This window comes from Salmo trutta, chromosome 2 (genome assembly GCF_901001165.1).
Source record: "Salmo trutta chromosome 2, fSalTru1.1, whole genome shotgun sequence".
NCBI classification, from domain to species: Eukaryota; Metazoa; Chordata; class Actinopteri; order Salmoniformes; family Salmonidae; genus Salmo; species Salmo trutta.
In genome coordinates this window covers 44,150,899-44,178,191 of record NC_042958.1, presented here as the reverse complement: position 1 = coordinate 44,178,191, position 27,293 = coordinate 44,150,899, and the positions used below count along the sequence as shown (strand labels likewise).

The 27,293-nt window shown below is 44.9% G+C and overlaps 1 protein-coding gene across 1 annotated transcript in view; it reads right to left on the bottom strand.

The window, feature by feature from the left end:
* LOC115155607 (zinc finger MIZ domain-containing protein 1) overlaps positions 1 to 27,293 on the bottom strand; it is a 387,284-nt gene that overhangs the window by 14,552 nt on the left and 345,439 nt on the right. Inside the window, exons 8-21 of the mRNA XM_029702387.1 lie at positions 19,628 to 19,851; positions 17,154 to 17,358; positions 16,578 to 16,868; positions 14,278 to 14,478; positions 12,565 to 12,639; positions 12,212 to 12,380; positions 11,424 to 11,565; positions 9,826 to 9,904; positions 9,607 to 9,738; positions 8,288 to 8,393; positions 3,514 to 3,742; positions 3,195 to 3,263; positions 2,698 to 2,933; positions 1,965 to 2,116 (exon numbers count right to left, since the gene is read on the bottom strand). Of these exons, the coding sequence (XP_029558247.1) occupies positions 1,965 to 2,116; positions 2,698 to 2,933; positions 3,195 to 3,263; positions 3,514 to 3,742; positions 8,288 to 8,393; positions 9,607 to 9,738; positions 9,826 to 9,904; positions 11,424 to 11,565; positions 12,212 to 12,380; positions 12,565 to 12,639; positions 14,278 to 14,478; positions 16,578 to 16,868; positions 17,154 to 17,358; positions 19,628 to 19,851 (2,310 nt within the window). The remainder of the gene's footprint in view (positions 1 to 1,964; positions 2,117 to 2,697; positions 2,934 to 3,194; positions 3,264 to 3,513; positions 3,743 to 8,287; positions 8,394 to 9,606; positions 9,739 to 9,825; positions 9,905 to 11,423; positions 11,566 to 12,211; positions 12,381 to 12,564; positions 12,640 to 14,277; positions 14,479 to 16,577; positions 16,869 to 17,153; positions 17,359 to 19,627; positions 19,852 to 27,293) is intronic.

The following is a 27,293-nucleotide window of genomic DNA, read 5'->3' as shown; positions in this document are numbered from 1 at the left end:
GAGAGAGAGAGAAAAGGAGAGAGACAAAGAGAGAGAGAGAGAGAGAGAGAGAGAGAGAGAGAGAGAGAGAGAGAGAGAGAAAAGGAGATAGAGAAAGAGAAAATGAGAGAAAAAGACAAAGAGAAGCATTGAGATTATTAGTGTGAGTTAAGTTCTGTACGTTGGGTCATGTAAATTAGAACAGGGTTGAAGCTAATAGGAAATCACTTCCATGTCTACAGTGCTAAAGCTTACTGCAGTTGCTTGCATATAACCTGTGCACTGAGTGACTCTTACAGTAAGATCGCCAATGTATAAATCCAAATCAAATTGTGTTTGTCACATGTGCCAAATACAAAGGTGTAGACCTTAGTGAAATGCTTAGTTACAAGCCCTTAACTTCTTTGGGCTAGGGGGCAGTATTTTGACGTCTGGATGAAAAACGTGCCCAAAGTAAACTGCCTGCTACTCAGGCCCAGAAGCTAGGATATGCATATAATAGGTAGATTTGGATAGAAAAGACTCTAAAGTTTTTAAAACTGTGAGTCTGTGAGTATAACATAACTCATTTGGCAGGCGAAACCCCGCGGACAAACCATCCAGGAATTTGTTGTTGTTGAGGTGTCAGTGTTTTCAATGTGTTTTCTATGTTTGTCTAGATTTATAAGGCACTTGCTAGCAGTTCCTATCGCTTCCACTGGATGTCAACAGTCTTTAGAAATTGGTTGATGTTTTTCTTTAGAGAAATGAAGAAGTACGGCAGTTCAGAACGAGGGTCCAGCCTAGTGCACTCTAATGTTTTGATGCGAGCTTCAGGTCACGCGCTTCATGTTGTTTTTATCCGGTATTGAACACAGTTTATCCTGTCTTAAATTGTATCTATTATTTACGTTAAAAAATACCTAAAGTTGTATTAGGAAAGTTGTTTCAAATGTTTGGACAGCGTTTACAGGTAACTTATTAGATATTTTGTAGTCATGCTGGGCGAGTTGGAACCGGTGTTTTCTGAATCAAACGCGCCAAAGAAAATTGACATTTTGAAGATATAACGACGGAATTAATCGAACAAAAGGACCATTTGTGATGTTTATGAAACATATTGGCGTGCCAACAGAAGAAGTCCTTAAAAGTTAAGGCATGAATTAAATCGTTACTTTTGTGTGGCGCCTATCGGGTTGAAATCTGATTTTCATGTGTTGGTATGCTGGGCGCTGTCCTAAGATAATCGCATGGTTGGCTTTCGCCGTAAAGCCTTTTTGAAATCTGACATGGTGGCTAGATTAACGAGAAGTTAAGCTTTAATTTGGTGTGTTGCACTTGTGAATGTATGAAAGTTAAATATTTTGTATTTAAAAATAAGTATTTGGCGCTCTGCCATTTCACCGGATGTTGTCAAATCGAATCGGATCAAATCGGATTTGAGCCCAAAGAAGCTTTAACCAACAAGTCTTTAAGAAGTTACGAAAAAAATAAAAAGTGTTAAGTAAAAAATAGATAAGTAGAAAATAAAAAATACAAGTAACAAACAATTAAACAGCAGCAGTAAAATAACAAGCAAGGCTATATACAGGGGGTACCGATACAGAGTCAATGTGCGGGGACACCGGTTAGTCGAGGTAATTGAGGTAATATGTACATGTAGGTAGAGTTAAAGTGACTATGCATAGATAATAAACAGAGAGTAGCAGCAGCGTAAAAGCGGGGTCTGGGTAGCCCTTTGATTACCTGGGTCTTATGGCTTGGGGGTAGAAGCTGTTAAGAAGCCTTTTGGACCTAAACTTGGCGCTCCGGTACCGCTTGCCGTGTGGTAGCAGAGAGAACAGTCTATGACTAGGGTGGCTGGAGTCTTTGACAACTTTGGTATCTGGTATAGAGGTCCTGGATGGCAGGAAGCTTGACCCCAGTGATGTACTGGGCCGTACGCACTACCCTCTGTATACATCACACATGGCAGTAAACTTGAAAACGTGCAAACTTTAACTTACAGAGTCAGGCATGCTGTGTGTGAGGGGTTTGTCCTGTGCCATGTCTGGTGGGTGAGACAGAGCGGGGCCGTGCATGAAGTCGTTCATGGTCGTACCACCGGGGTTCCCATGGGGGAAGTCAAAGCCCCCGCTGTGGCCCTGGTAACTGTTACCTAGTAACACAACAAAAATCAAAACAAGCAAGTTACTTTTAAAGGTTATTTTATTTGTATTTATTTTTCAAATCACATAATCATTATGATATAAGTACCAATATAAATAGAGGCTCTTGTTGTATGTTTTTATGTACACAGAAATATAATCTAAAAACCCATTGTTGGTACCTTGTCCTTATGTTCCTCCAGGAACTAAGAGGATTAAGTTAGGAAGAAAGTATCTCTAAATAATGTACCTTGGCCCTATGTTCCTCCAGGAACTAAGAGGATTAAGTTAGGAAGAAAGTATCTCTAAATAATGTACCTTGGCCCTATGTTCCTCCAGGAACTAAGAGGATTAAGTTAGGAAGAAAGTATCTCTAAATAATGTACCTTGGCCCTATGTTCCTCCAGGAACTAAGAGGATTAAGTTAGGAAGAAAGTATCTCTAAATAATGTACCTTGGCCCTATGTTCCTCCAGGAACTAAGAGGATTAAGTTAGGAAGAAAGTATCTCTAAATAATGTACCTTGGCCCTATGTTCCTCCAGGAACTAAGAGGATTAAGTTAGGAAGAAAGAGGCTAAGTAAATAATGTACCATGGCTTCCGTATTCGCTGTTGTTGCCCCCCTGTTGGGGCGGGTAGGGCGAGGGCCCTGGGCCGAGCAGGGCGATCATCTCCATCACGTTGGGCAGGGTCATCTGGGCGGGGCTCATGGTCTTGAACCTCTTTGCCATGGGTCCATCTGGATCCTCCTTGATGTGGATATCAGACTTGATGGCCACAGGTCTCCAACTACACGAAGGGTCTATGGTCACCTCCTCAAACTCCGAGCTAGCGGGGGGAGGGGGGGGGGAATAGTGAGATGACGTAAAGAGAAAGCTGCAGAATGAATATTGCTGCTCCACAGCGCTTTATTCCTGCATCCCAATAAACAATGGTTCCACTTTACAGAAGTCAACAACATATCTTTATTAATCTAAACCTTTCAAAAAATCTTGATAAGGTTGATAAGTGATAACATTCATGGTGTTTGGTGCAGTGGGGGGGGGGGGGTTGATGAGTATGGTGAGGTTGCTGGGATAGCCATCTTACTTTTGGATGGCATTCAGGATCCCCCACATGTACTGGTCGACTTCTAGTCCCTCTAATAACGCTGTTTTACTGCGGAGGACAGAGAGGACATAAACATTACTGACTGAATACAGAAGGTAACCATCAGAGTGGTCATTGATCTTTTCAACTCTTTGTTTATTAACTATTAACTGAGTATTTCAGATATAGCATAAATAACATTACTCAATGTAGTTTTACAGGGTCAGTGCACATTATTTCAACATTACTGTAAAAGTTCCAGTTTCACCCAACCAGGTTAGGATCACCCACCCCATGTTCAACTGCAGTCCCAACTTACTTGCATACTGGACATCGCCACGTTCCTCGCTCACAGTTCAACTGTAAGTAGGATTCCAAATCAAAGCACTGGACATGTTTACAGTCATGACCTCTGGCTGGAAGTTGGATCCGCCGGAAGGTGATTGGACATTTGAGGGAGACCTTGATGGCCGTCTGTTCAACACCATCCTCGCCATTCAGAGTGGTGTTCCCAGAGGACGCTGCTACGCTGCTGAAGTTTCTCTTAACTGGGGAGATGGGAGGAGGACCACAATGGAGATGGGAGGAGGACCACAATGGAAATAAGGGAGATGAGAGGAGGACCACAGTGGAGATAAGGGAGATGGGAGGAGGACCACAGTGGAGTTGGGAGGAGAAACACAGTGGAGATGGGAGGAGGACCACAGTGGAGATAAGGGAGATGGGAGAGGGACCACAATGGAGATAAGGGAGATGGGAGGAAGACCACAGTGGAGATGGGAGGAGGACCACAATGGAGATGGGAGGAGGACCACAGTGGAGATGAGAGGAGGACCACAATGGAGATGGGAGGAGAACCACAATGGAGATGGGAGGAGGACCACAATGGAGATGGGAGGAGGACCACAATGGGGATAAGGGAGATGGGAGGAGTACCACAATGGAGATGGGAGGAGGACCACAATGGAGATAAGGGAGATGGGAGGAGGACCACAATGGAGATGGGAGGAGGACCACAGTGGAGATGAGAGGAGGACCAAAATGGAAATGGGAGGAGGCCACAATGGAGATGGGAGGAGGACCACAATGGAGATGGGAGGAGGACCACAATGGAGATGGGAGGAGGACCACAGTGGAGATGAGAGGAGGACCAAAATGGAAATGGGAGGAGGCCACAATGGAGATGGGAGGAGGACCACAATGGAGATGGGAGGAGGACCACAATGGGGATAAGGGAGATGGGAGGAGGACCACAGTGGAGATGGGAGGAGGACCACAATGGAGATGGGAGGAGGACCACAGTGGAGATGAGAGGAGGACCAAAATGGAAATGGGAGGAGGCCACAATGGAGATGGGAGGAGGACCACAATGGAGATGGGAGGAGGACCACAATGGGGATAAGGGAGATGGGAGGAGTACCACAGTGGAGATAAGGGAGATGGGAGGAGGACCACAGTGGAGATGGGAGGAGGACCACAATGGAGATGGGAGGAGGACCACAATGGAGATAAGGGAGATGAGAGGAGGACCACAGTGGAGAGAGGAGGACCACAATGGAGATGGGAGGAGGACCACAATGGAGATGGGAGGAGGACCACAATGGAGATGGGAGGAGACCCACAATGGAGATGGGAGGAGGACCACAATGGAGATAAGGGAGATGGGAGGAGGACCACAGTGGAGATGGGAGGAGGACCACAATGGAGATGGGAGGAGACCCACAATGGAGATGGGAGGAGAACCACAATGGAGATAAGGGAGATGGGAGGAGGACCACAGTAGAGATGGGAGGAGGACCACAATGGAGATGGGAGGAGGACCACAGTGGAGATGAGAGGAGGACCACAATGGAGATAAGGGAGATGGGAGGAGGACCACAGTGGAGATGGGAGGAGGACCACAATGGAGATGGGAGGAGGACCACAGTGGAGATGAGAGGAGGACCACAATGGAGATGGGAGGAGGACCACAATGGAGATAAGGGAGATGGGAGGAGGACCACAATGGAGATAAGGGAGATGGGAGGAGGACCACAATGGAGATGGGAGGAGGACCACAATGGGGATAAGGGAGATGGGAGGAGGACCACAGTGGAGATGAGAGGAGGACCACAATGGAGATAAGGGAGATGGGAGGAGGACCACAGTGGAGATGAGAGGAGGACCAAAATGGAAATGGGAGGAGACCCACAATGGAGATGGGAGGAGGACCACAATGGAGATGGGAGGAGGACCACAATGGAGATGGGAGGAGGACCACAGTGGAGATGAGAGGAGGACCACAGTGGAGATGAGAGGAGGACCAAAATGGAAATGGGTGGAGGCCACAATGGAGATGGGAGGAGGACCACAATGGGGATAAGGGAGATGGGAGGAAGACCACAGTGGAGATGGGAGGAGGACCACAATGGAGATGGGAGGAGGACCACAGTGGAGATGAGAGGAGGACCACAATGGAGATGGGAGGAGGCCACAATGGAGATGGGAGGAGGACCACAATGGAGATGGGAGGAGGACCACAATGGGGATAAGGGAGATGGGAGGAGTACCACAGTGGAGATAAGGGAGATGGGAGGAGGACCACAGTGGAGATGGGAGGAGGACCACAATGGAGATGGGAGGAGGACCACAATGGAGATAAGGGAGATGAGAGGAGGACCACAGTGGAGATGAGAGGAGGACCACAATGGAGATGGGAGGAGGCCACAATGGAGATAAGGGAGATGGGAGTAGGACCACAATGGAGATAAGGGAGATGGGAGGAGGACCACAGTGGAGATGGGAGGAGGACCACAATGGAGATGGGAGGAGACCCACAATGGAGATGGGAGGAGGACCACAATGGAGATAAGGGAGATGGGAGGAGGACCACAATGGAGATGGGAGGAGGACCACAATGGAGATAAGGGAGATGAGAGGAGGACCACAGTGGAGATGAGAGGAGGACCACAATGGAGATGGGAGGAGGCCACAATGGAGATAAGGGAGATGGGAGTAGGACCACAATGGAGATAAGGGAGATGGGAGGAGGACCACAGTGGAGATGGGAGGAGGACCACAATGGAGATGGGAGGAGACCCACAATGGAGATGGGAGGAGGACCACAATGGAGATAAGGGAGATGGGAGGAGGACCACAATGGAGATGAGAGGAGGACCACAATGGAGATGGGAGGAGACCCACAATGGAGATAAGGGAGATGGGAGGAGGCCCACAATGGAGATAAGGGACATGGGAGGAGGACCACAGTGGAGATGGGAGGAGGACCACAGTGGAGATGAGAGGAGGACCACAATGGAGATGGGAGGAGGACCACAGTGGAGATGAGAGGAGGACCACAATGGAGATGGGAGGAGACCCACAATGGAGATGGGAGGAGGACCACAATGGAGATAAGGGAGATGGGAGGAGGACCACAATGGAGATGGGAGGAGACCCACAATGGAGATAAGGGAGATGGGAGTAGGACCACAATGGAGATAAGGGAGATGGGAGGAGGACCACAGTGGAGATGGGAGGAGGACCACAGTGGAGATGAGAGGAGGACCACAATGGAGATGGGAGGAGGACCACAGTGGAGATGAGAGGAGGACCACAATGGAGATGGGAGGAGGACCACAGTGGAGATAAGGGAGATGGGAGGAGGACCACAATGGAGATGGGAGGAGGACCACAATGGAGATGGGAGGAGGACCACAATGGAGATAAGGGAGATGGGAGGAGGACCACAATGGAGATGGGAGGAGGACCACAATGGAGATAAGGGAGATGAGAGGAGGACCACAATGGGGATAAGGGAGATGGGAGAAGGACCACAGTGGAGATGGGAGGAGCACCACAATGGGGATTAGGGAGATGGGAGGAGGACCACAATGGGGATGGGAGGAGGACCACAATGGAGATAAGGGAGATGGGAGGAGGACCACAATGGAGATAAGGGAGATGGGAGGAGGACCACAGTGGAGATGGGAGGAGGACCACAATGGAGATGGGAGGAGGACCACAGTGGAGATGAGAGGAGGACCACAATGGAGATGGGAGGAGGACCACAATGGAGATAAGGGAGATGGGAGGAGGACCACAATGGAGATAAGGGAGATGGGAGGAGGACCACAGTGGAGATGGGAGGAGGACCACAATGGAGATGGGAGGAGGACCACAGTGGAGATAAGAGGAGGACCACAATGGAGATGGGAGGAGGACCACCATGGAGATGGGAGGAGGACCACAATGGGGATAAGGGAGATGGGAGGAGGACCACAATGGAGATAAGGGAGATGGGAGGAGGACCACAATCGAGATAAGGGAGATGGGAGGAGGCCCACAATGGAGATGGGAGGAGGACCACAATGGAGATGGGAGGAGGACCACAATGGAGATAAGGGAGATGGGAGGAGGTCCACAATGGAGATGGGAGGAGGACCACATTGGGGATAAGGGAGATGAGAGGAGGACCACAATGGAGATAAGGGAGATGGGAGGAGGACCACAATGGAGATGGGAGGAGGACCACATTGGGGATAAGGGAGATAAGAGGAGGACCACAATGGAGATAAGGGAGGTGGGAGGAGGACCACAATGGAGATAAGGGAGATGGGAGGAGGACCACAGTGGAGATAAGGGGTCAACTTTATTATGTTGTCCTTGATTATTGTAAAAAGCTATGTAGACATATGTTCAGTTTAAAAGGTCAAATAAGATCAATCAATTAGAGCGAGAGGGTCTCTCAGTACCAGAGACAGAGGGTCTCTCAGTACCAGAGACAGAGGGTCACTCAGTACCAGAGACAGAGGGTCACTCAGTACCAGAGACAGAGGGTCACTCAGTACCAGAGACAGAGGGTCACTCAGTACCAGAGACAGAGGGTCACTCAGTACCAGAGGGAGAGGGTCACTCAGTACCAGAGGGAGAGGGTCACTCAGTACCAGAGGGAGAGGGTCACTCAGTACCAGAGGGAGAGGGTCACTCAGTACCAGAGGGAGAGGGTCACTCAGTACCAGAGGGAGAGGGTCACTCAGTACCAGAGGGAGAGGGTCACTCAGTACCAGAGAGAGGGTCACTCAGTATTAGAGGGAGGGATGACAGTAGTGTACCTTTGGTGATGCAGTGCTCTGCAGGCAGTAGCCTCTTCTTCAGTAAGCCTTGCAGGACGGAGCGGACAGAGGGTCTGTGGACCAGCTGCAGTACAAACAGGTGAGACTGTAGAGGAGAGGAGCATCATCATTATCATTATTATCCTCACCGTCATTACATTATCCTCATTATCATCCTCGTCATCACCACAATCGTCATCTTCATCATCACCACCATCATCCTCATCACCACAATCCTCCTCATCATCACCACAATCCTCATCATCACCACAATCCTCATCATTATCATCACCATTATCACCACCATCATCCTCATCACCATTATCACCACCATCATCACCACAATCCTCATCACCATTCTCATTACCATCATCATCATCATCATCATCCTCATCACCACAATCCTCCTCCTCATTACCACCATCATCCTCGTCATCACCAACATCACCACCATCATCCTCATCACCACAATCCTCATCTTTATCCTCATCATCATTACCATCCTCATCATCATCATCATCACCACCATCCTCATCATCACCGCCATCCTCATCATCACCATCCTCATCATCCTCATCACCACCATCCTCATCATCACCACAATCCTCATCATCATCATCACCACCATCCTCATCACCACAATCCTTATCTTCATCCTCATTACCATCATCATCACCATCACCACCACAATCCTCATCATCCTCATCACCATTATCACCACCATCATCATCACCACAATCCTCATCTTCATCCTCATTACCATCATCATCATCATCACCAACATCATCCACACCACAATCCTCATCTTCATCCTCATTACCATCATCATCATCATGACCAACATCATCCACACCACAATCCTCATCTTCATCCTAATTACCATCATCATCATCATCAACATCATCACCACCATCATCCTCATCACCACACTCCTCATCTTCATCCTCATTATCATCATTACCATCCTCATCATCATCATCACCAACATCATCCTCATTATCCCCATCATCATCACCACAATCATCATCATCACCAACATCATCACCACCATCATAACCACAATCCTCATCTTCATCCTCATCATCATCATCACCAACATCATCACCACCATCATCCTCATCACCATTATCCCCATCATCATCATCACCATCATCATCATCACCACCATCATCACCACAATCCTCATCTTCATCCTCATTACCATCATCATCATTACCATCCTCATCATCATCATCACCAACATGATCACCACAATCATCAACATCAACACCACCACCATTAGTAGTAGTAGTGGTTGTTGTTGTCAGTACAGTACTCACACAGCAGCAGGCGGTAACTGTGATCTGGATGGTGTTCCTTCCTGGTTGGCAGACTTGTTTCAGGTGCAAGGGCTTGTGGGACGTCTTGTTGTCGCCGCGCTCGATGGTGAGCGGCGTGGCATTAACACTGACCTGCACAGAGGAAAGGGACGGTTAGTGTGTGTGTGTGTGTGTGTGTGTGTGTGTGTGTGTGTGTGTGTGTATGGTGTTGTTACTGACCTGGACCGAGGCAGGCCAGTTGGTGTTCATTTGTCGGTCCTCGTGGTGGTAACATTTAAACTGCAGCTCCAGATCTGACCTGCAGGGGGACAGAGGAAGACAACCTGGCATTTAAACTGCAGCTCCACATCTGACCTGCAGGGGGACAGAGGAAGACAAGCTGGCATTTAAACTGCAGCTCCACATCTGACCTGCAGGGGGACAGGGGAAGACAACCTGGCATTTAAACTGCAGCTCCACATCTGACCTGCAGGGGGACAGAGGAAGACAACCTGTCAGTTCATCTATAAGCTAGCGTGGCCAGACTGTAACCTCGCATTCGCTCTAGGAGAAGGATTGACCAAAGCTAGTACATCTGTAAAATGGCTGATAATAACAGGATATACAATGTACACTCTGCCTAAGGTTCTTAAAATGTACAGATTCTTTTCACTGCATACTACTGTACCCTGATCCATAATGAGGGCTGTACTTTACATACAACACTGACCAATAGAGGAACACGCTCCTACATCCTGACCAATAGAGGAACACCCTCCTACATACTGACCAATAGAGGAACACCCTCCTACATACTGACCAATAGAGGAACACCCTCCTACATACTGACCAAGGGTGTAGAGTTAGGGTGTAGGGTTAGGGTGTAGAGTTAGGGTGTAGAGTTAGGGTGTAGAGTTAGGGTGTACGGTGTAGGGTGTAGGGTTAGGGTGTAGAGTTAGGGTGTAGGGTTAGGGTGTAGAGTTAGGGTATACGGTGTAGAGTTAGGGTGTAGGGTTAGGGTTAGGGTGTAGAGTTAGAGTGTGGGTAGGGTATATGTTGTTGGGGTAGGGTATAGGGTTAGGGTGTAGAGTTAGGGTGTTGGGGTAGGGTGTAGGGTTAGGGTGTGGGTAGGGTATATGGTTAGGGTGTAGAGTTAGAGTGTGGGTAGGGTATATGGTGTTGGGTTAGGGTATAGGGTATAGGGTGTGGGTTGGGTATAGGGTTAGGGTGTAGAGTTAGGGGGCAGGTTAGGGTGTGGGGCAAGGGTATCCAACTCTTATCCTACGAGGTCCAGAGTCTGCTGATTTTCTGTTCTACCTGATAATTAATTGCACCCACCTGGTGTCTCAGGTCTAAATCAGTCCCTGATTAGAGGGGAAGAATGGGGAAACGCAGAGTGGAACTGACCTCCAGGTCCAGAATCTCAGGTCTAAATCAGTCCCTGGTTAGAGGGGAAGAATGGGGAAATGCAGAGTGGAACTGACCTCCTGGTCCAGAATCTCAGGTCTAAATCAGTCCCTGATTAGAGGGGAAGAATGGGGAAACGCAGAGTGGAACTAACCTCCAGGTCTAGAATCTCAGGTCTAAATCAGTCCCTGGTTAGAGGGGAAGAATGGGGAAACGCAGAGTGGAACTGACCTCCTGGTCCAGAATCTCAGGTCTAAATCAGTCCCTGGTTAGAGGGGAAGAATGGGGAAACGCAGAGTGGAACTAACCTCCAGGTCTAGAATCTCAGGTCTAAATCAGTCCCTGGTTAGAGGGGAAGAATGGGGAAACGCAGAGTGGAACTGACCTCCAGGTCCAGAATTGAATTTGAGAGGTGTAGAGGAAAGCTTTACCTCCACACGAGGGTCTGGTGTACGGAGGGGCGGAGGTGGAAGACATGGTTACTGACGGCCAGGTTGTGCTCCAGTCTGAAGGGCTCTAGGACCACCCCGTCCCTCACCGGGAAGGTCAGACGCAGCTCCTCGTTGGGGTTGGCTGGGAGAGAGAAAAAAGGAGACGGTCAAACTTCTCCTCAAATAAAGGTTGGTTGGTGATACTGTACCAATTATACTGAATCTTTATTCAAACACTTTTATTTATTTCACTTTTTTGAATTTTTTTATGAAGGGAAGTCTCATTGAGACCAAAGTCTCTTCTTCAAGGGAACCCTGCTGCACCGAAATGCAGAAAATAGAAAGTACATCAAAAGGAACCAGTGATCAAATTACAACAAACAAAGAACTTTATAAAACAACAACGGTTCAATGATGACGGGACAATAAAGTTAATTCTAATGACAAAGGGACATGTAAGATTAGGTATCAGATGAGGACATGATGACAGTTGGGATAGGAAGTCCTCTGCTGTGACACTATGTAAAGAGACTAACCTGGAGGTGGAGGAAGTGTGTGCGTGCGTGTGCGTGTGTGTGTGTGTGTGTGTGTGTGCGTGTGTGTGTGTGTGTGTGTGTGTGTGTGTGTGTGTGTGTGTGTGTGAGAGAGAGAGAGAGAGACACTGCACATAGCCATAATATAACATTTTCAAATGTCTCTATTCCCTTGAAACTTTTGTGTGTGTAAATGTTTACTTAAGTTTCCCACGCCAATAAAGCCCTTTGAATTGAATTGAGAGACTGACTGACCTGGAGGAGGAGGAAGAGCAGTGATATTTGGTTTGATGTCTGGAGGGAAGGGGGGTTTGACGTCGTGATTGGGAGACATGTAGGGAGGGATACTACTTCCTGGGGTCATGGGCGGAGTCGGGTTGCCAGGCACAGGGGAGTGGGGGTAGTTACCCACCGGTCGAGGAGGCTGCAATGGATTATAACAGATTAAAATATAAATATAATTTTATTATTATCATTTTAAATAATTAAATAACTATTTGCAAAAACACATAAAATACAGCTAATTGCATCAAAATAGATTAAATCAAATGTGGCCTATTTCATCAGGTATCATACATTGGTGTTAGTAAGGTGATTGTAAAGCCTACCCCATTCATATTGCCTTGGCTGTACTGATATCCACTCCCAGAGAAGTTGTTACTTTGGCCGTTGAAAGGCTCCTGCTGCAAAAAGAAACAGAACAAAACATTTACGTCATTTAGCAGACGCTCTTATCCAGAGCGACTTACAGATGACCTAGTTATACCATTAGATGACCTCGTTATAATGGTGCACAACTCAGTACACATACACTGTACTGTCAGTAGTCACTCACTATGGACTCTAGTACAACTTTCTCCAACCCTGTTCCTGGAGAGATACCCTCCTGTAGGTTTTAACTCCAACCCTGTTCCTGGAGAGATACCCTCCTGTAGGTTTTAACTACAACCCTGTTCCTGGAGAGATACCCTCCTGTAGGTTTTAACTACAACCCTGTTCCTGGAGAGATACCCTCTAACCCTGTTCCTGGAGAGATACCCTCCTGTAGGTTTTAACTACAACCCTGTTCCTGGAGAGATACCCTCCAACCCTGTTCCTGGAGAGATACCCTCCTGTAGGTTTTAACTCCAACCCTGTTCCTGGAGAGATACCCTCCTGTAGGTTTTAACTCCAACCCTGTTCCTGGAGAGATACCCTGCTGTACGTTTTAACTACAACCCTGTTCCTGGAGAGATACCCTCTAACCCTGTTCCTGGAGAGATACCCTCCTGTAGGTTTTAACTACAACCCTGTTCCTGGAGAGATACCCTCCAACCCTGTTCCTGGAGATATACCCTCCTGTAGGTTTTAACTACAACCCTGTTCCTGGAGAGCTACCCTCCTGTAGGTTTTAACTACAACCCTGTTCCTGGAGAGATACCCTCTAACCCTGTTCCTGGAGAGATACCCTCTAACCCTGTCCCTGGAGAGATACCCCCCAACCCTGTTCCTGCAGAGATACCCTCCAACCCTGTTCCTGGAGAGATACCCTCCTGTAGGTTTTAACTACAACCCTGTTCCTGGAGAGAAACCCTCCTGTAGGTTTTAACTCCAACCCTGTTCCTGGAGAGAAACCCTCCTGTAGGTTTTAACTCCAACCCTGTTCCTGGAGAGATACCCTCCTGTAGGTTTTAACTCCAACCCTGTTCCTGGAGAGATACCCTCCTGTAGGTTTTATCTCCAACCCTGTTCCTGGAGAGATACCCTCCTGTAGGTTTTAACTACAACCCTGTTCCTGGAGAGATACCCTCCTGTAGGTTTTAACTCCAACCCTGTTCCTGGAGAGATACCCTCCTGTATGTTTTAACTCCAACCCTGTTCCTGGAGAGATACCCTCTTGTAAGTCTTAACTACAGGAGGGTATCTCTCCAGGAACAGGGTTTGAGGGTATCTCTCCAGGAACAGGGTTGGAGGGTATCTCTGCAGGAACAGGGTTGGGGGGTATCTCTCCAGGAACAGGGTTGTGGGTATCTCTCCAGGAACAGGGTTGGAGTTAAAACATACAGGAGGGTATCTCTCCAGGAACAGGGTTGTAGGGTATCTCTCCAGGAACAGGGTTGGGGGGTATCTCTCCAGGAACAGGGTTGGGGGGTATCTCTCCAGGAACAGGGTTGGAGGGTATCTCTGCAGGAACAGGGTTGGAGGGTATCTCTGCAGGAACAGGGTTGGAGGGTATCTCTCCAGGAACAGGGTTGGAGGGTATCTCTCCAGGAACAGGGTTGGAGGGTATCTCTCCAGGAACAGGGTTGGAGGGCCCTGCTCTAGTGTCTATGGCTGCTTACCTTGTAGTACTGTCCCATGACCCCTCCAGGAGGGGGGTACTGGCCCTGGATCTGCTGCCCACCAGGCATTCTCTGGCCTGGGTAGTTGGGGGATGGGAGTGGCCTGGAGGGGTTGGGGGTGTGGGTGGGGTACTGGCTCTGCTGCTGAGGGAACCCTTGACTGTTCGGTCCTGGACCATACTGCTGCCCTCCGTAGTTAGGCTTCATAGGGAGGAATGAAAGAAGGAAATATATTACAGTTAAGTATTTCATCAAGTAGTTGATTGATTGGACAATAATGATGATTGCTATTATAAACTGGTTACCAACTTAATTAGACTAGTAAAAATAAATGTTTTGTCATACCCATGGTATACGGTCTGATATACCACGGCTTTCAGCCAATCAGCATTCAGGGCTCGAACCACCCAGTTTATAATGGAAATTAGCAAACTTTGCTTTAGTTTAACATCAATTGAGGGTAGCCTAATAAACACAGATAAGTATATCAATATCTACAGTGAGCCATATTGCTAGTCATAATATAATAATAATATCTGTCATTTAGCAGACACTTTTATCCAATGTGTATAAATGTTTTACATATACAGTGAGGGAAAAAAGTATTTGATCCCCTGCTGATTTTGTACGTTTGCCCACTGACAAAGAAATGATCAGTCTATAATTTTAATGGTAGGTTTATTTGAACAGTGGGAGACAGAATAACAACAAAAAAATCCAGAAAAACTCATGTAAAAAATGTTATAAATTGATTTGCATTTCAATGAGGGAAATTAGTATTTGAGCCCTCTGCAAAACATGACTTAGTACTTGGTGGCAAAACCCTTGTTGGCAATCACAGAGGTCAGACGTTTCTTGTAGTTGGCCACCAAGTTTGCACACATCTCAGGAGGGGGATTTTGTCCCACTCCTCTTTGCAGATCTTCTCCAAGTCATTAAGGTTTCGGGGCTGACGTTTGGCAACTCGAACCTTCAGCTCCCTCCACAGATTTTCGATGGGATTAAGGTCTGGAGACTGGCTAGGCCACTCCAGGACCTTAATGTGCTTCTTCTTGAGCCACTCCTTTGTTGCCTTGGCCGGGTGTTTTGGGTCATTGTCATGCTGGAATACCCATCCACGACCCGTTTTCAATGCCCTGGCTGAGGGAAGGAGGTTCTCACCCAAGATTTGACGGTACATGGCCCTGTCCATCGTCCCTTTAATGCGGTGAAGTTGTCCTGTCCCCTTAGCAGAAAAACACCCCCAAAGCATAATGTTTCCACCTCCATGTTTGACGGTGGGGATGGTGGTCTTGGGGTCATAGGCAGCATTCCTCCTTCTCCAAATACGGCGAGTTGAGTTGATGCCAAAGAGCTCCATTTTGGTCTCATCTGACCACAACACTTTCACCCAGTTGTCCTCTGAATCATTCAGATGTTCATTGGCAATCCTCAGACGGGCATGTATATGTCCTTTTTGAGCAGGGGGACCTTGCAGGCACTGCAGGATTTCAGTCCTTCACGGCGTAGTGTGTTACCAATTGATTTCTTGGTGACTATGGTCCCAGCTGCCTTGAGATCATTGACAAGATCCTCCCATGTAGTTCTGGGCTGATTCCTCACCGTTCTCATGATCATTGCAACTCCACGAGGTGAGATCTTGCATGGAGCCCCAGGCCGAGGGAGATTGACAGTTCTTTTGTGTTTCTTCCATTTGCGAATAATCACACCAACTGTTGTCATCTTCTCACCAAGCTGCTTGGCGATGGTCTTGTAGCCCATTCCAGCCTTGTGTAGGTCTACAATCTTGTCCCTGACATCCTTGGAGAGCTCTTTGGTCTTGGCCATGGTGGAGAGTTTGAAATCTGATTGATTGCTTCTGTGGACAGGTGTCTTTTATACAGGTAACAAGCTGAGATTAGGAGCACTCCCTTTAAGGGTGTGCTCCTAATCTCAGCTCGTTACCTGTATAAAAGACACCTGGGAGCCAGAAATGTTTCTGATTGAGAGGGGGTCAAATACTTATTTCCCTCATTAAAATGCAAATCAACTTATAACATTTTTGACATGCGTTTTTCTGGATTTTGTTGTTGTTATTCTGTCTCTCACTGTTCAAATAAACCTACCATTAAACTTATAGACTGATCATTTCTTTGTCAGTGGGCAAACGTACAAAATCAGCAGGGGATCAAATACATTTTTCCCTCACTGTAGGTGGTCCCGGGAATTGAACTCACTGTCCTGGCATTGCAAGCGCCATGCTCAACCAACTGAGCTATAGAGGAGTCATGGTAGTTTCACCCTCCTACAGATCCACTCACCTCTCCAGGGTAGGGTCTCTTCACACCCTGCATGCCCATACCCTGAGGCCTGGATCCTGGGTATCCCTGCTGGGGCATTCTCTGGCCCCCGTGTCCTCCAAAGGGCACCATCCCCTGGATCCGGGGCTGGTTCATTCCCATGTGGGAGGAGACCATGTTGGAGGGGTTCATGCCCGGACCGGGGCCCATGTTCCCTGGGAGGGATGAAGGGCCCCTGGGCCCCCCTAACCCCTGGTTCATGAACTGGTTCTGGTAAGCCTGGCTGGGCCCCATCTGGAACGACGAAGTCATCTGGAAGAGAAGGACAGGGATCAATAGAATCGACAGCTGAAAGTGGGATTAAGGTGAAGTGCTTTGGCTTTTAGTTTCCCTTAATTTTCTAATACAAAGATGATGAAAGGCAACAAAACGAAAGACGATCTTAGTGCTACGAAGCCTTCAGGGAAAATCACTCCTGTATAATTTGTCACATCCATACAAAAGTAGACAATTATCTGTAGGTTTGTGTACTGTAACTATCTACTGTGTTAACAGAGGGTCATCTTAATATGTGTATATATGAACGTTACAACATACCGGTCCATATTGGTTCATGTCCTTGTTTTGAGTGTCCTGCTGCATGGCGGCAACGGTTGCCGTGGCAGTGGCGGTAGCCGTGGCAGCAGCCGCGGCGACGGCGGCAGCGGCAGCGGCAGCAGCAGGTTGGGTGAAGTCACCAGGGGGACGAGAGTGGGAGGGCATGCCCATGCCACCAGGACCAGAGTTAGGACCTCCAGGGTAACTAGTAGACAGGACACAGAAGGTAGCATCAATCATGTAGTCAATAACTGAGTAAGTAGAGGGTAGTTGAGTGTAAAGTGATTGTGTTAGCTATGCTGCATAACACAATACATGGTTCTGCATACATATATTTATTCTATCCTACTTAAAACATTTCAAAATGGTTCCCCCCGCTACACGTGTTTTGGTATACAGCTGAGAGATAACTTCAAACTTAACCTTAAGTTTTAAGTGATTTTGAGATTGAAATGGGTGACAACATGGACTGGCTGTCCTCTCTCCACACCAACCAGGCAGCACATAAACCCCTCATGCACTCAATGGGTTTCAACAAGCCTGTGTACCAACCAGGCAGCACTTTCAGTTACAAAACATAAACCCTCGATAACATGATTGTTCTATTCAATATTTCACAGACCCTTTACCTGTCTACCAGGCCGACTCTCCACTCTACCTGTCTACCAGGCCGACTCTCCACTCTACCTGTCGACCAGGTCGACTCTCCACTCTACCTGTCTACCAGTTCAACTCTCCACACTCTACCTGTCTAGCAGGCCGACTCTCCACACTCTACCTGTCGACCAGGTCGACTCTCCACTCTACCTGTCTAACAGGCCGACTCTCCACTCTACCTGTCTACCAGGCCGACTCTCCACTCTACCTGTCTACCAGTTCAACTCTTCACACTCTACCTGTCTACCAGGTAGACTCTCCACACTCTACCTGTCTATCAGGCTGACTCTCCACTCTACCTGTCTACCAGTTCAACTCTCCACACTCTACTTGTCTACCAGGCCGATTCTCCACACTCTACCTGTCTACCAGGCCGACTCTCCACACTCTACCTGTCTACCAGGTCGACTCTCCACACTCTACCTGTCGACCAGGCTGACTCTCCACACTCTACCTGTCGACCAGGCTGACTCTCCACACTCTACCTGTCTATCAGGCTGACTCTCCACACTCTACCTGTCTACCAGGCTGACTCTCCACACTCTACCAGGCTGACTCTCCACACTCTACATGTCTATCAGGCTGACTCACCACACTCTACCTGTCTACCAGGCCGATTCTCCACTACCTATCTACCAGTTCAACTCTCCACACTCTACCTGTCTACCAGGCTGACTCTCCACACTACCTGTCTACCAGGCTGACTCTCCACTCTACCTGTCTACCAGGCCGACTCTCCACTCTACCTGTCTACCAGTTCAACTCTCCACACTATACCTGTCTACCAGTTCAACTCTCCACACTATACCTGTCTACCAGGCCAACTCTCCACTCTACCTGTCTACCAGTTCAACTCTTCACCCTCTACCTGTCTACCAGGCTGACTCTCCACCTGTCTACCAGGCTGACTCTCCACTCTACCTGTCTACCAGTTCAACTCTCCACACTCTACCTGTCTACCAGGCTGACTCTCCACACTCTACCTGTCTACCAGGTCAACTCTCCACACTCTACCTGTCTACCAGGTCAACTCTCCACACTCTACCTGTCTACCAGGTCAACTCTCCACACTCTACCTGTTTATCAGGCCGACTCTCCACACTCTACCTGTCTACCAGGCTGACTCTCCACACTCTACCAGGCTGACTCTCCACACTCTACATGTCTATCAGGCTGACTCTCCACACTCTACCTGTCTACCAGGCTAACTCTCCACATTCTACCTGTCTACCAGGCTGACTCTCCACACACTACCTGTATACCAGGCCGACTCTCCACACTCTACCTGTCTACCAGGTCAACTCTCCACACTCTACCTGTCTACCAGGTCAACTCTCCACACTCTACCTGTCTACCAGGTCGACTCTCCACACTCTACCTGTCTACCAGGCTGACTCTCCACACTCTACCTGTCTACCAGGCTGACTCTCCACACTCTACCTGTCTATCAAGCTGACTCTCCACACTCTACCTGTCTACCAGGCTGACTCTCCACACTCTACCAGGCTGACTCTCCAAACTCTACCAGGCTGACTATCCACACTCTACATGTCTACCAGGCTGACTCTCCACACTCTACCTGTCTACCAGGCTGACTCTCCACACTCTACCTGTCTACCAGGTCAACTCTCCACACTCTACCTGTCTACCAGGTCAACTCTCCACACTCTACCTGTCTATCAGGCTGACTCTCCACTCTACCTGTCTACCAGGCTGACTCTAAATATAGAAAATGGTGCCATGTAAGACTCTACCATAAAGCCTCCCCACACTCACTTCCCCCCGAAGCCTCCTCCTCCCCCGGGGCCCACACTCACTTCCCCCCGAAGCCTCCTCCTCCCCCGGGGTAGCCCTGGCGTCCATACAGGCCCTGCTGCATGTAAGCCTGGTTCTGCTGGCCCTTGTTGGGGAACTGCTGCTGCTGGCCTGGGTACTGGGGTGAGTTCATCCCCTGGTTGTTCCCAGACATACCCCCCTGACCCATGGGGTTACCACCAGGGTTCATGGGGTTACCGCTGTTAGCCATGTGGTTTGCCAACACCTGGTGGGTAGACAGAAACAGATGTGTTTGGTTTAATTTCAGTCTGTCATGATGTCTGTTAGGGAGTGACTGAGACCTGGGTGTCATGATGTCTGTCAGGTAGTGACTGAGACCTGATGTCTGTCAGGGAGTGACTGAGACCTGGTGTCTGTCAGGGAGTGCCTGATACCTGGGGGTCATGATGTATGTTAGGGAGTGACTGAGACCTTGGTGTCATGATGTCTGTCAGGGAGTGACTGGGACCTGGGTGTCATGATGTCTGTCAGGGAGTGACTGAGACCTGGGTGTCATGATGTCTCTCAGGGAGTGACTGAGACCTGATGTCTGTCAGGGAGTGACTGAGACCTGGGTGTCATGATGTCTATCAGGGAGTGACTGGGACCTGGGGGTCATGATGTCTGCCAGGAAGTGACTGAGACCTGGGTGTCATGATGTCTGTTAGGGAGTGACTGAGACCTGGGTGTCATGATGTCTATCAGGCAGTGACTGGGACCTGGGTGTCATGATGTCTATCAGGGAGTGACTGAGACCTGGGTGTCATGATGTCTATCAGGGAGTGACTGAGACCTGGGTGTCATGATGTCTATCAGGTAGTGACTGAGACCTGGGTGTCATGATGTCTATTAGGGAGTGACTGTGACCTGATGTCTGTCAGGGAGTGACTGAGACCTGGGTGTCATGATGTCTATCAGGGAGTGACTGGGACCTGGGGGTCATGGTGTCTGCCAGGGAGTGACTGAGACCTGGGTGTCATGATGTCTGTTAGGGAGTGACTGAGACCTGGGTGTCATGATGTCTATCAGGCAGTGACTGGGACCTGGGTGGCATGATGTCTACTAGGGAGTGACTGAGACCTGATGTCTGTCAGGGAGTGACTGGGACCTGAAACGGGCCTGGGCATGTCAAACACACTCTAGGCATCCATTATTAGTCAAATAATGGTCAATATGTGCTAAAACCAACAATTTACACAGGCCCACTGGGCCAAAGATGGACCAGCTCATCTGGCATTTGCCAAAACTGCCCTATGGCCAGTCCATCTCTGCTCTGGCTGGAACTATCATAGTTAAAATATTTAAAATAACCTAAATTGTAAGGGGAAAGTTAGAATACCATAATCTGAGTTCCATTGTCATGTGACAACCTGGCAATAAGCAAAACCTTCTGTACACCCTATAGGAGAATGGTAAGGAATCACAACCACAACACATCTCAACAACAATGATTGGAACGAACTACAAAAATCTCTGAAACTGGAAACACTTATCTCCCTCACTAGCTTTAAGCACCAGCTGTCAGAGCAGCTCACATATCACTGCACCTGTACCTAGCCCATCTATAATTTAGCCCAAACAACTACCTCTTCCCCTACTGTATTTATTTATTTATTTTGCTCCTTTGCACCCCATTATTTCTATTTCTACTTTGCACTTTCTTCCACTACAAATCTACCATTCCAGTGTTTTACTTGCTATATTGTATTTACTTTGCCACCATGGCCTTTTTTTGCCTTTACCTCCCTTATCTCACTTAATTTGCTCACATTGTATATTAACTTATTTTTCTACTGTATTATTGACTGTATGTTTGTTTTACTCCATGTGTAACTCTGTGTTGTTGTATGTGTCGAACTGCATTAATATATCTTGGCCAGATCACAATTGTAAATGAGAACTTGTTCTCAACTTGACTACCTGGTTAAATAAAGGTGAAATAAATAAAATAAATAAAAACAACAACAAACTACAAAACTGCTCAAATAAATCCATAAAGCCTAAATTTGACCTTTCTAGTTCATCCCCATGGTTTAAGTCAATTTTATGGCATTTATGAGAGCCGGTCAATCCGAGCCTACTCTGTCGTTGCCCCAGTCGATAACATAACCTGCTACACTGGAACAGCAACCAAAGTACTACAGTCACTAACACCTCCACTACTACTGCAGTCACTACCACTACTACTACTACTACTACTGTAGTCACTACCACTACTATTACTACTACTACTACTACTATTACTACTGTAGTCACTACTACTACTACTACTACTACTGTAGTCACTACCACTACTATTACTACTACTACTACTACTGTAGTCACTACCACTACTATTACTACTACTACTACTACTACTACTGTAGTCACTACCACTACTATTACTACTACTACTACTATTACTACTGTAGTCACTACTACTATTACTACTGTAGTCACTACTACTACTACTACTATTACTACTGTAGTCACTATTACTACTATTACTACTGTAGTCACTACTACTACTATTACTACTATTACTACTACTACTATTATTACTACTGTAGTCACTACCACTACTATTACTACTACTACAACTACTACTACTACTATTACTACTGCAGTCACTACCACTACTACTACTACTACTACTACTACTATTACTACTGCAGTCACTACCACTACTACTACTACTACTACTACTACTACTATTACTACTGCAGTCACTACCACTACTATTACTACTACTACTACTACTACTATTACTACTGTAGTCACTACCACTACTATTACTACTGTAGTCACTACTACTATTACTACTGTAGACACTACTACTACTACTACTACTATTACTACTGCAGTCACTATTACTACTATTACAACTGTAGTCACTACTACTACTATTACTACTGTAGTCACTACTACTACTATTACTACTGTAGCCACAACTACTGTAGTCACTACAATTACTACAGTAGTCACTACTACTACTACTACTACTACTGCAGTCACTATTACTATTACTACTGTATTCACTACTACTATTACTACTGTAGTCACTATTACTACTAGTACTACTGTAGTCACTACTATTATTACTACTATTACTACTGTAGTCACTACTACTATTACTACTACTGCAGTCACTACTACTATTACTACTGTATTCACTATTACTATTACTACTGCATTCACTACTACTATTACTACTGTAGTCACCACAACTATTTCTACTGTAGTCATTATTGCTACTATTACTACTGTAGTCACTACTACTATTACTACTGCTACTATTGTAGTCACTACTACTACTATTACTACTGTAGTCACTACTATTATTACTACTGCAGTCACTATTACTATTACTACTGTAGTCACTACTACTATTACTACTATTACTAATGTAGACACTACTACTATTACTACTATTACTACTACTATTACTACTACTAGTAGTCACTACTACTACTACTGCAGTCACTATTACTACTGTATTCACTACTACTATTACTGCTGTATTCACTACTACTATTACTACTGTATTCACTACTACTATTACTACTGTAGTCACTATTACTACTATTGCTACTGTAGTCACTACTACTACTATTACTACTGCTACTATTACTACTGTAGTCACTACTACTACTATTACTACTGTAGTAACTACTACTATTACCTCTGTAGTCACTACCACCACTATTACTACTGCTAGTATTACTACTGTTACCTCTGTAGTCACTACCACTACTATTACTACTGTAGTCACTAGCACTACTATTACTACTGCTAGTGTTACTACTATTACTACTGTAGTCACTACTACTATTATTAGTACTGTAGTCACTACTACTACTACTATTACTACTGTAGTCACTACTACTACTACTACTATTACTACTGTAGTCACTACTACTACTATTACTACTGTAGCCACAACTACTGTAGTTTCTACAATTACTACTGTAGTCACTACTACTACTACTACTGCAGTCACTATTACTATTACTACTGTATTCACTACTACTATTACTACTGTAGTCACTACTACTACTATTAATACTGTAGTCACTACTACTACTATTACTACTGTTGTCACTACTACTACTACTATTACTACTGGAGACACTACTACTACTATTACTACTGTAGTCACAATTACTATTACTACTGTAGTCACTATTACTACTATTACTAATGTAGTCACTACTACTACTATTACTACTGTAGTCACTATTACTAATCTAGACACTACTACTACTATTACTACTGTAGTCACTACTACTACTATTACTACTGTAGTCACTACTACTATTACTACTATTACTACTGTAGTCACTATTACTAATCTAGATTTAGACACTACTACTACTATTACTACTGTAGTCACTACTACTACTATTACTACTGTAGTCACTACTATTCCTAATCTAGATTTAGACACTACTACTGCTATTACTACTGTAGTCACTACTACTACTACTATTACTACTGTACTCACAACTACTATTACTACTGTAGTCAATACTATTACTACTGTAGTCACTATTACTATTACTACTGTAGTCACTACTACTACTATTAATACTGTAGTCACTACTACTACTATTACTACTGTTGTCACTACTACTACTACTACTGGAGTCACTACTACTACTATTACTACTGTAGTCACTATTACTAATCTAGATTTAGACACTACTACTACTATTACTGCTGTAGTCACTACTACTACTATTACTACTGTAGTCACTACTATTACTAATCTACATTTAGACACTACTACTACTATTACTACTGTAGTCACTACTACTATTACTACTGTAGTCACTACTACTACTATTAATACTGTAGTCACTACTACTACTATTACTACTGTTGTCACTACTACTACTACTACTACTGGAGTCACTACTACTACTATTACTACTGTAGTCACAATTACTATTACTACTGTAGTCACTATTACTACTATTACTAATGTAGTCACTACTACTACTATTACTACTGTAGTCACTATTACTAATCTAGACACTACTACTACTATTACTACTGTAGTCACTACTACTACTATTACTACTGTAGGCACTACTACTATTACTACTGTAGTCACTATTACTAATCTAGATTTAGACACTACTACTACTATTACTTCTGTAGTCACAATTACTATTACTACTGTAGTCACTATTACTACTATTACTAATGTAGTCACTACTACTACTATTACTACTGTAGTCACTATTACTAATCTAGATTTAGACACTACTACTACTATTACTACTGTAGTCACAATTATTATTACTACTGTAGTCACTATTACTACTATTACTAATGTAGTCACTACTACTACTATTACTACTATAGTCACTATTACTAATCTAGACACTACTACTACTATTACTTCTGTAGTCACTACTACTACTATTACTACTGTAGTCACTACTACTATTACTACTATTACTACTGTAGTCACTATTACTAATCTAGATTTAGACACTACTACTACTATTACTACTGTAGTCACAATTACTATTACTACTGTAGTCACTATTACTAATCTAGATTTAGACACTACTACTACTATTACTACTGTAGTCACAATTACTATTACTACTGTAGTCACTATTACTACTATTACTAATGTAGTCACTACTACTACTATTACTACTATAGTCACTATTACTAATCTAGACACTACTACTACTATTACTTCTGTAGTCACTACTACTACTATTACTACTGTAGTCACTACTACTATTACTACTATTACTACTGTAGTCACTATTACTAATCTAGATTTAGACACTACTACTACTATTACTACTGTAGTCACTACTACTACTATTACTACTGTAGTCACTACTATTCCTAATCTAGATTTAGACACTACTACTGCTATTACTACTGTAGTCACTACTACTACTACTATTACTACTGTACTCACAACTACTATTACTACTGTAGTCAATACTACTATTACTACTGTAGTCACTATTACTAATCTAGATTTAGACACTACTACTACTATTACTGCTGTAGTCACTACTACTACTATTACTACTGTAGTCACTACTATTACTAATCTACATTTAGACACTACTACTACTATTACTACTGTAGTCACTACTACTACTACTATTACTACTGTACTCACAACTACTATTACTACTGTAGTCACTATTACTAATCTAGATTTAGACACTACTACTACTATTACTGCTGTAGTCACTACTACTACTATTACTACTGTAGTCACTACTATTACTAATCTACATTTAGACACTACTACTACTATTACTACTGTAGTCACTACTACTATTACTACTGTAGTCACTACTACTACTATTAATACTGTAGTCACTACTACTACTATTACTACCGTTGTCACTACTACTACTACTACTGGAGTCACTACTACTACTATTACTACTGTAGTCACTATTACTAATCTAGATTTAGACACTACTACTACTATTACTGCTGTAGTCACTACTACTACTATTACTACTGTAGTCACTACTATTACTAATCTACATTTAGACACTACTACTACTATTACTACTGTAGTCACTACTACTATTACTACTGTAGTCACTACTACTACTATTAATACTGTAGTCACTACTACTACTATTACTACTGTTGTCACTACTACTACTACTACTGGAGTCACTACTACTACTATTACTACTGTAGTCACAATTACTATTACTACTGTAGTCACTATTACTACTATTACTAATGTAGTCACTACTACTACTATTGTAGTCACTATTACTAATCTAGACACTACTACTACTATTACTACTGTAGTCACTACTACTACTATTACTACTGTAGGCACTACTACTATTACTACTGTAGTCACTATTACTAATCTAGATTTAGACACTACTACTATTACTTCTGTAGTCACAATTACTATTACTACTGTAGTCACTATTACTACTATTACTAATGTAGTCACTACTACTACTACTATTACTACTGTAGTCACTATTACTAATCTAGATTTAGACACTACTACTACTATTACTACTGTAGTCACAATTACTATTACTACTGTAGTCACTATTACTACTATTACTAATGTAGTCACTACTACTACTATTACTACTATAGTCACTATTACTAATCTAGACACTACTACTACTATTACTTCTGTAGTCACTACTACTACTATTACTACTGTAGTCACTACTACTATTACTACTATTACTACTGTAGTCACTATTACTAATCTAGATTTAGACACTACTACTACTATTACTACTGTAGTCACTACTACTACTATTACTACTGTAGTCACTACTATTCCTAATCTAGATTTAGACACTACTACTGCTATTACTACTGTAGTCACTACTACTACTACTATTACTACTTTACTCACAACTACTATTACTACTGTAGTCAATACTACTATTACTACTGTAGTCACTATTACTAATCTAGATTTAGACACTACTACTACTATTACTGCTGTAGTCACTACTACTACTATTACTACTGTAGTCACTACTATTACTAATCTACATTTAGACACTACTACTACTATTACTACTGTAGTCACTACTACTATTACTACTGTAGTCACTACTACTACTATTAATACTGTAGTCACTACTACTACTATTACTACTGTTGTCACTACTACTACTACTACTATTACTACTGTAGTCA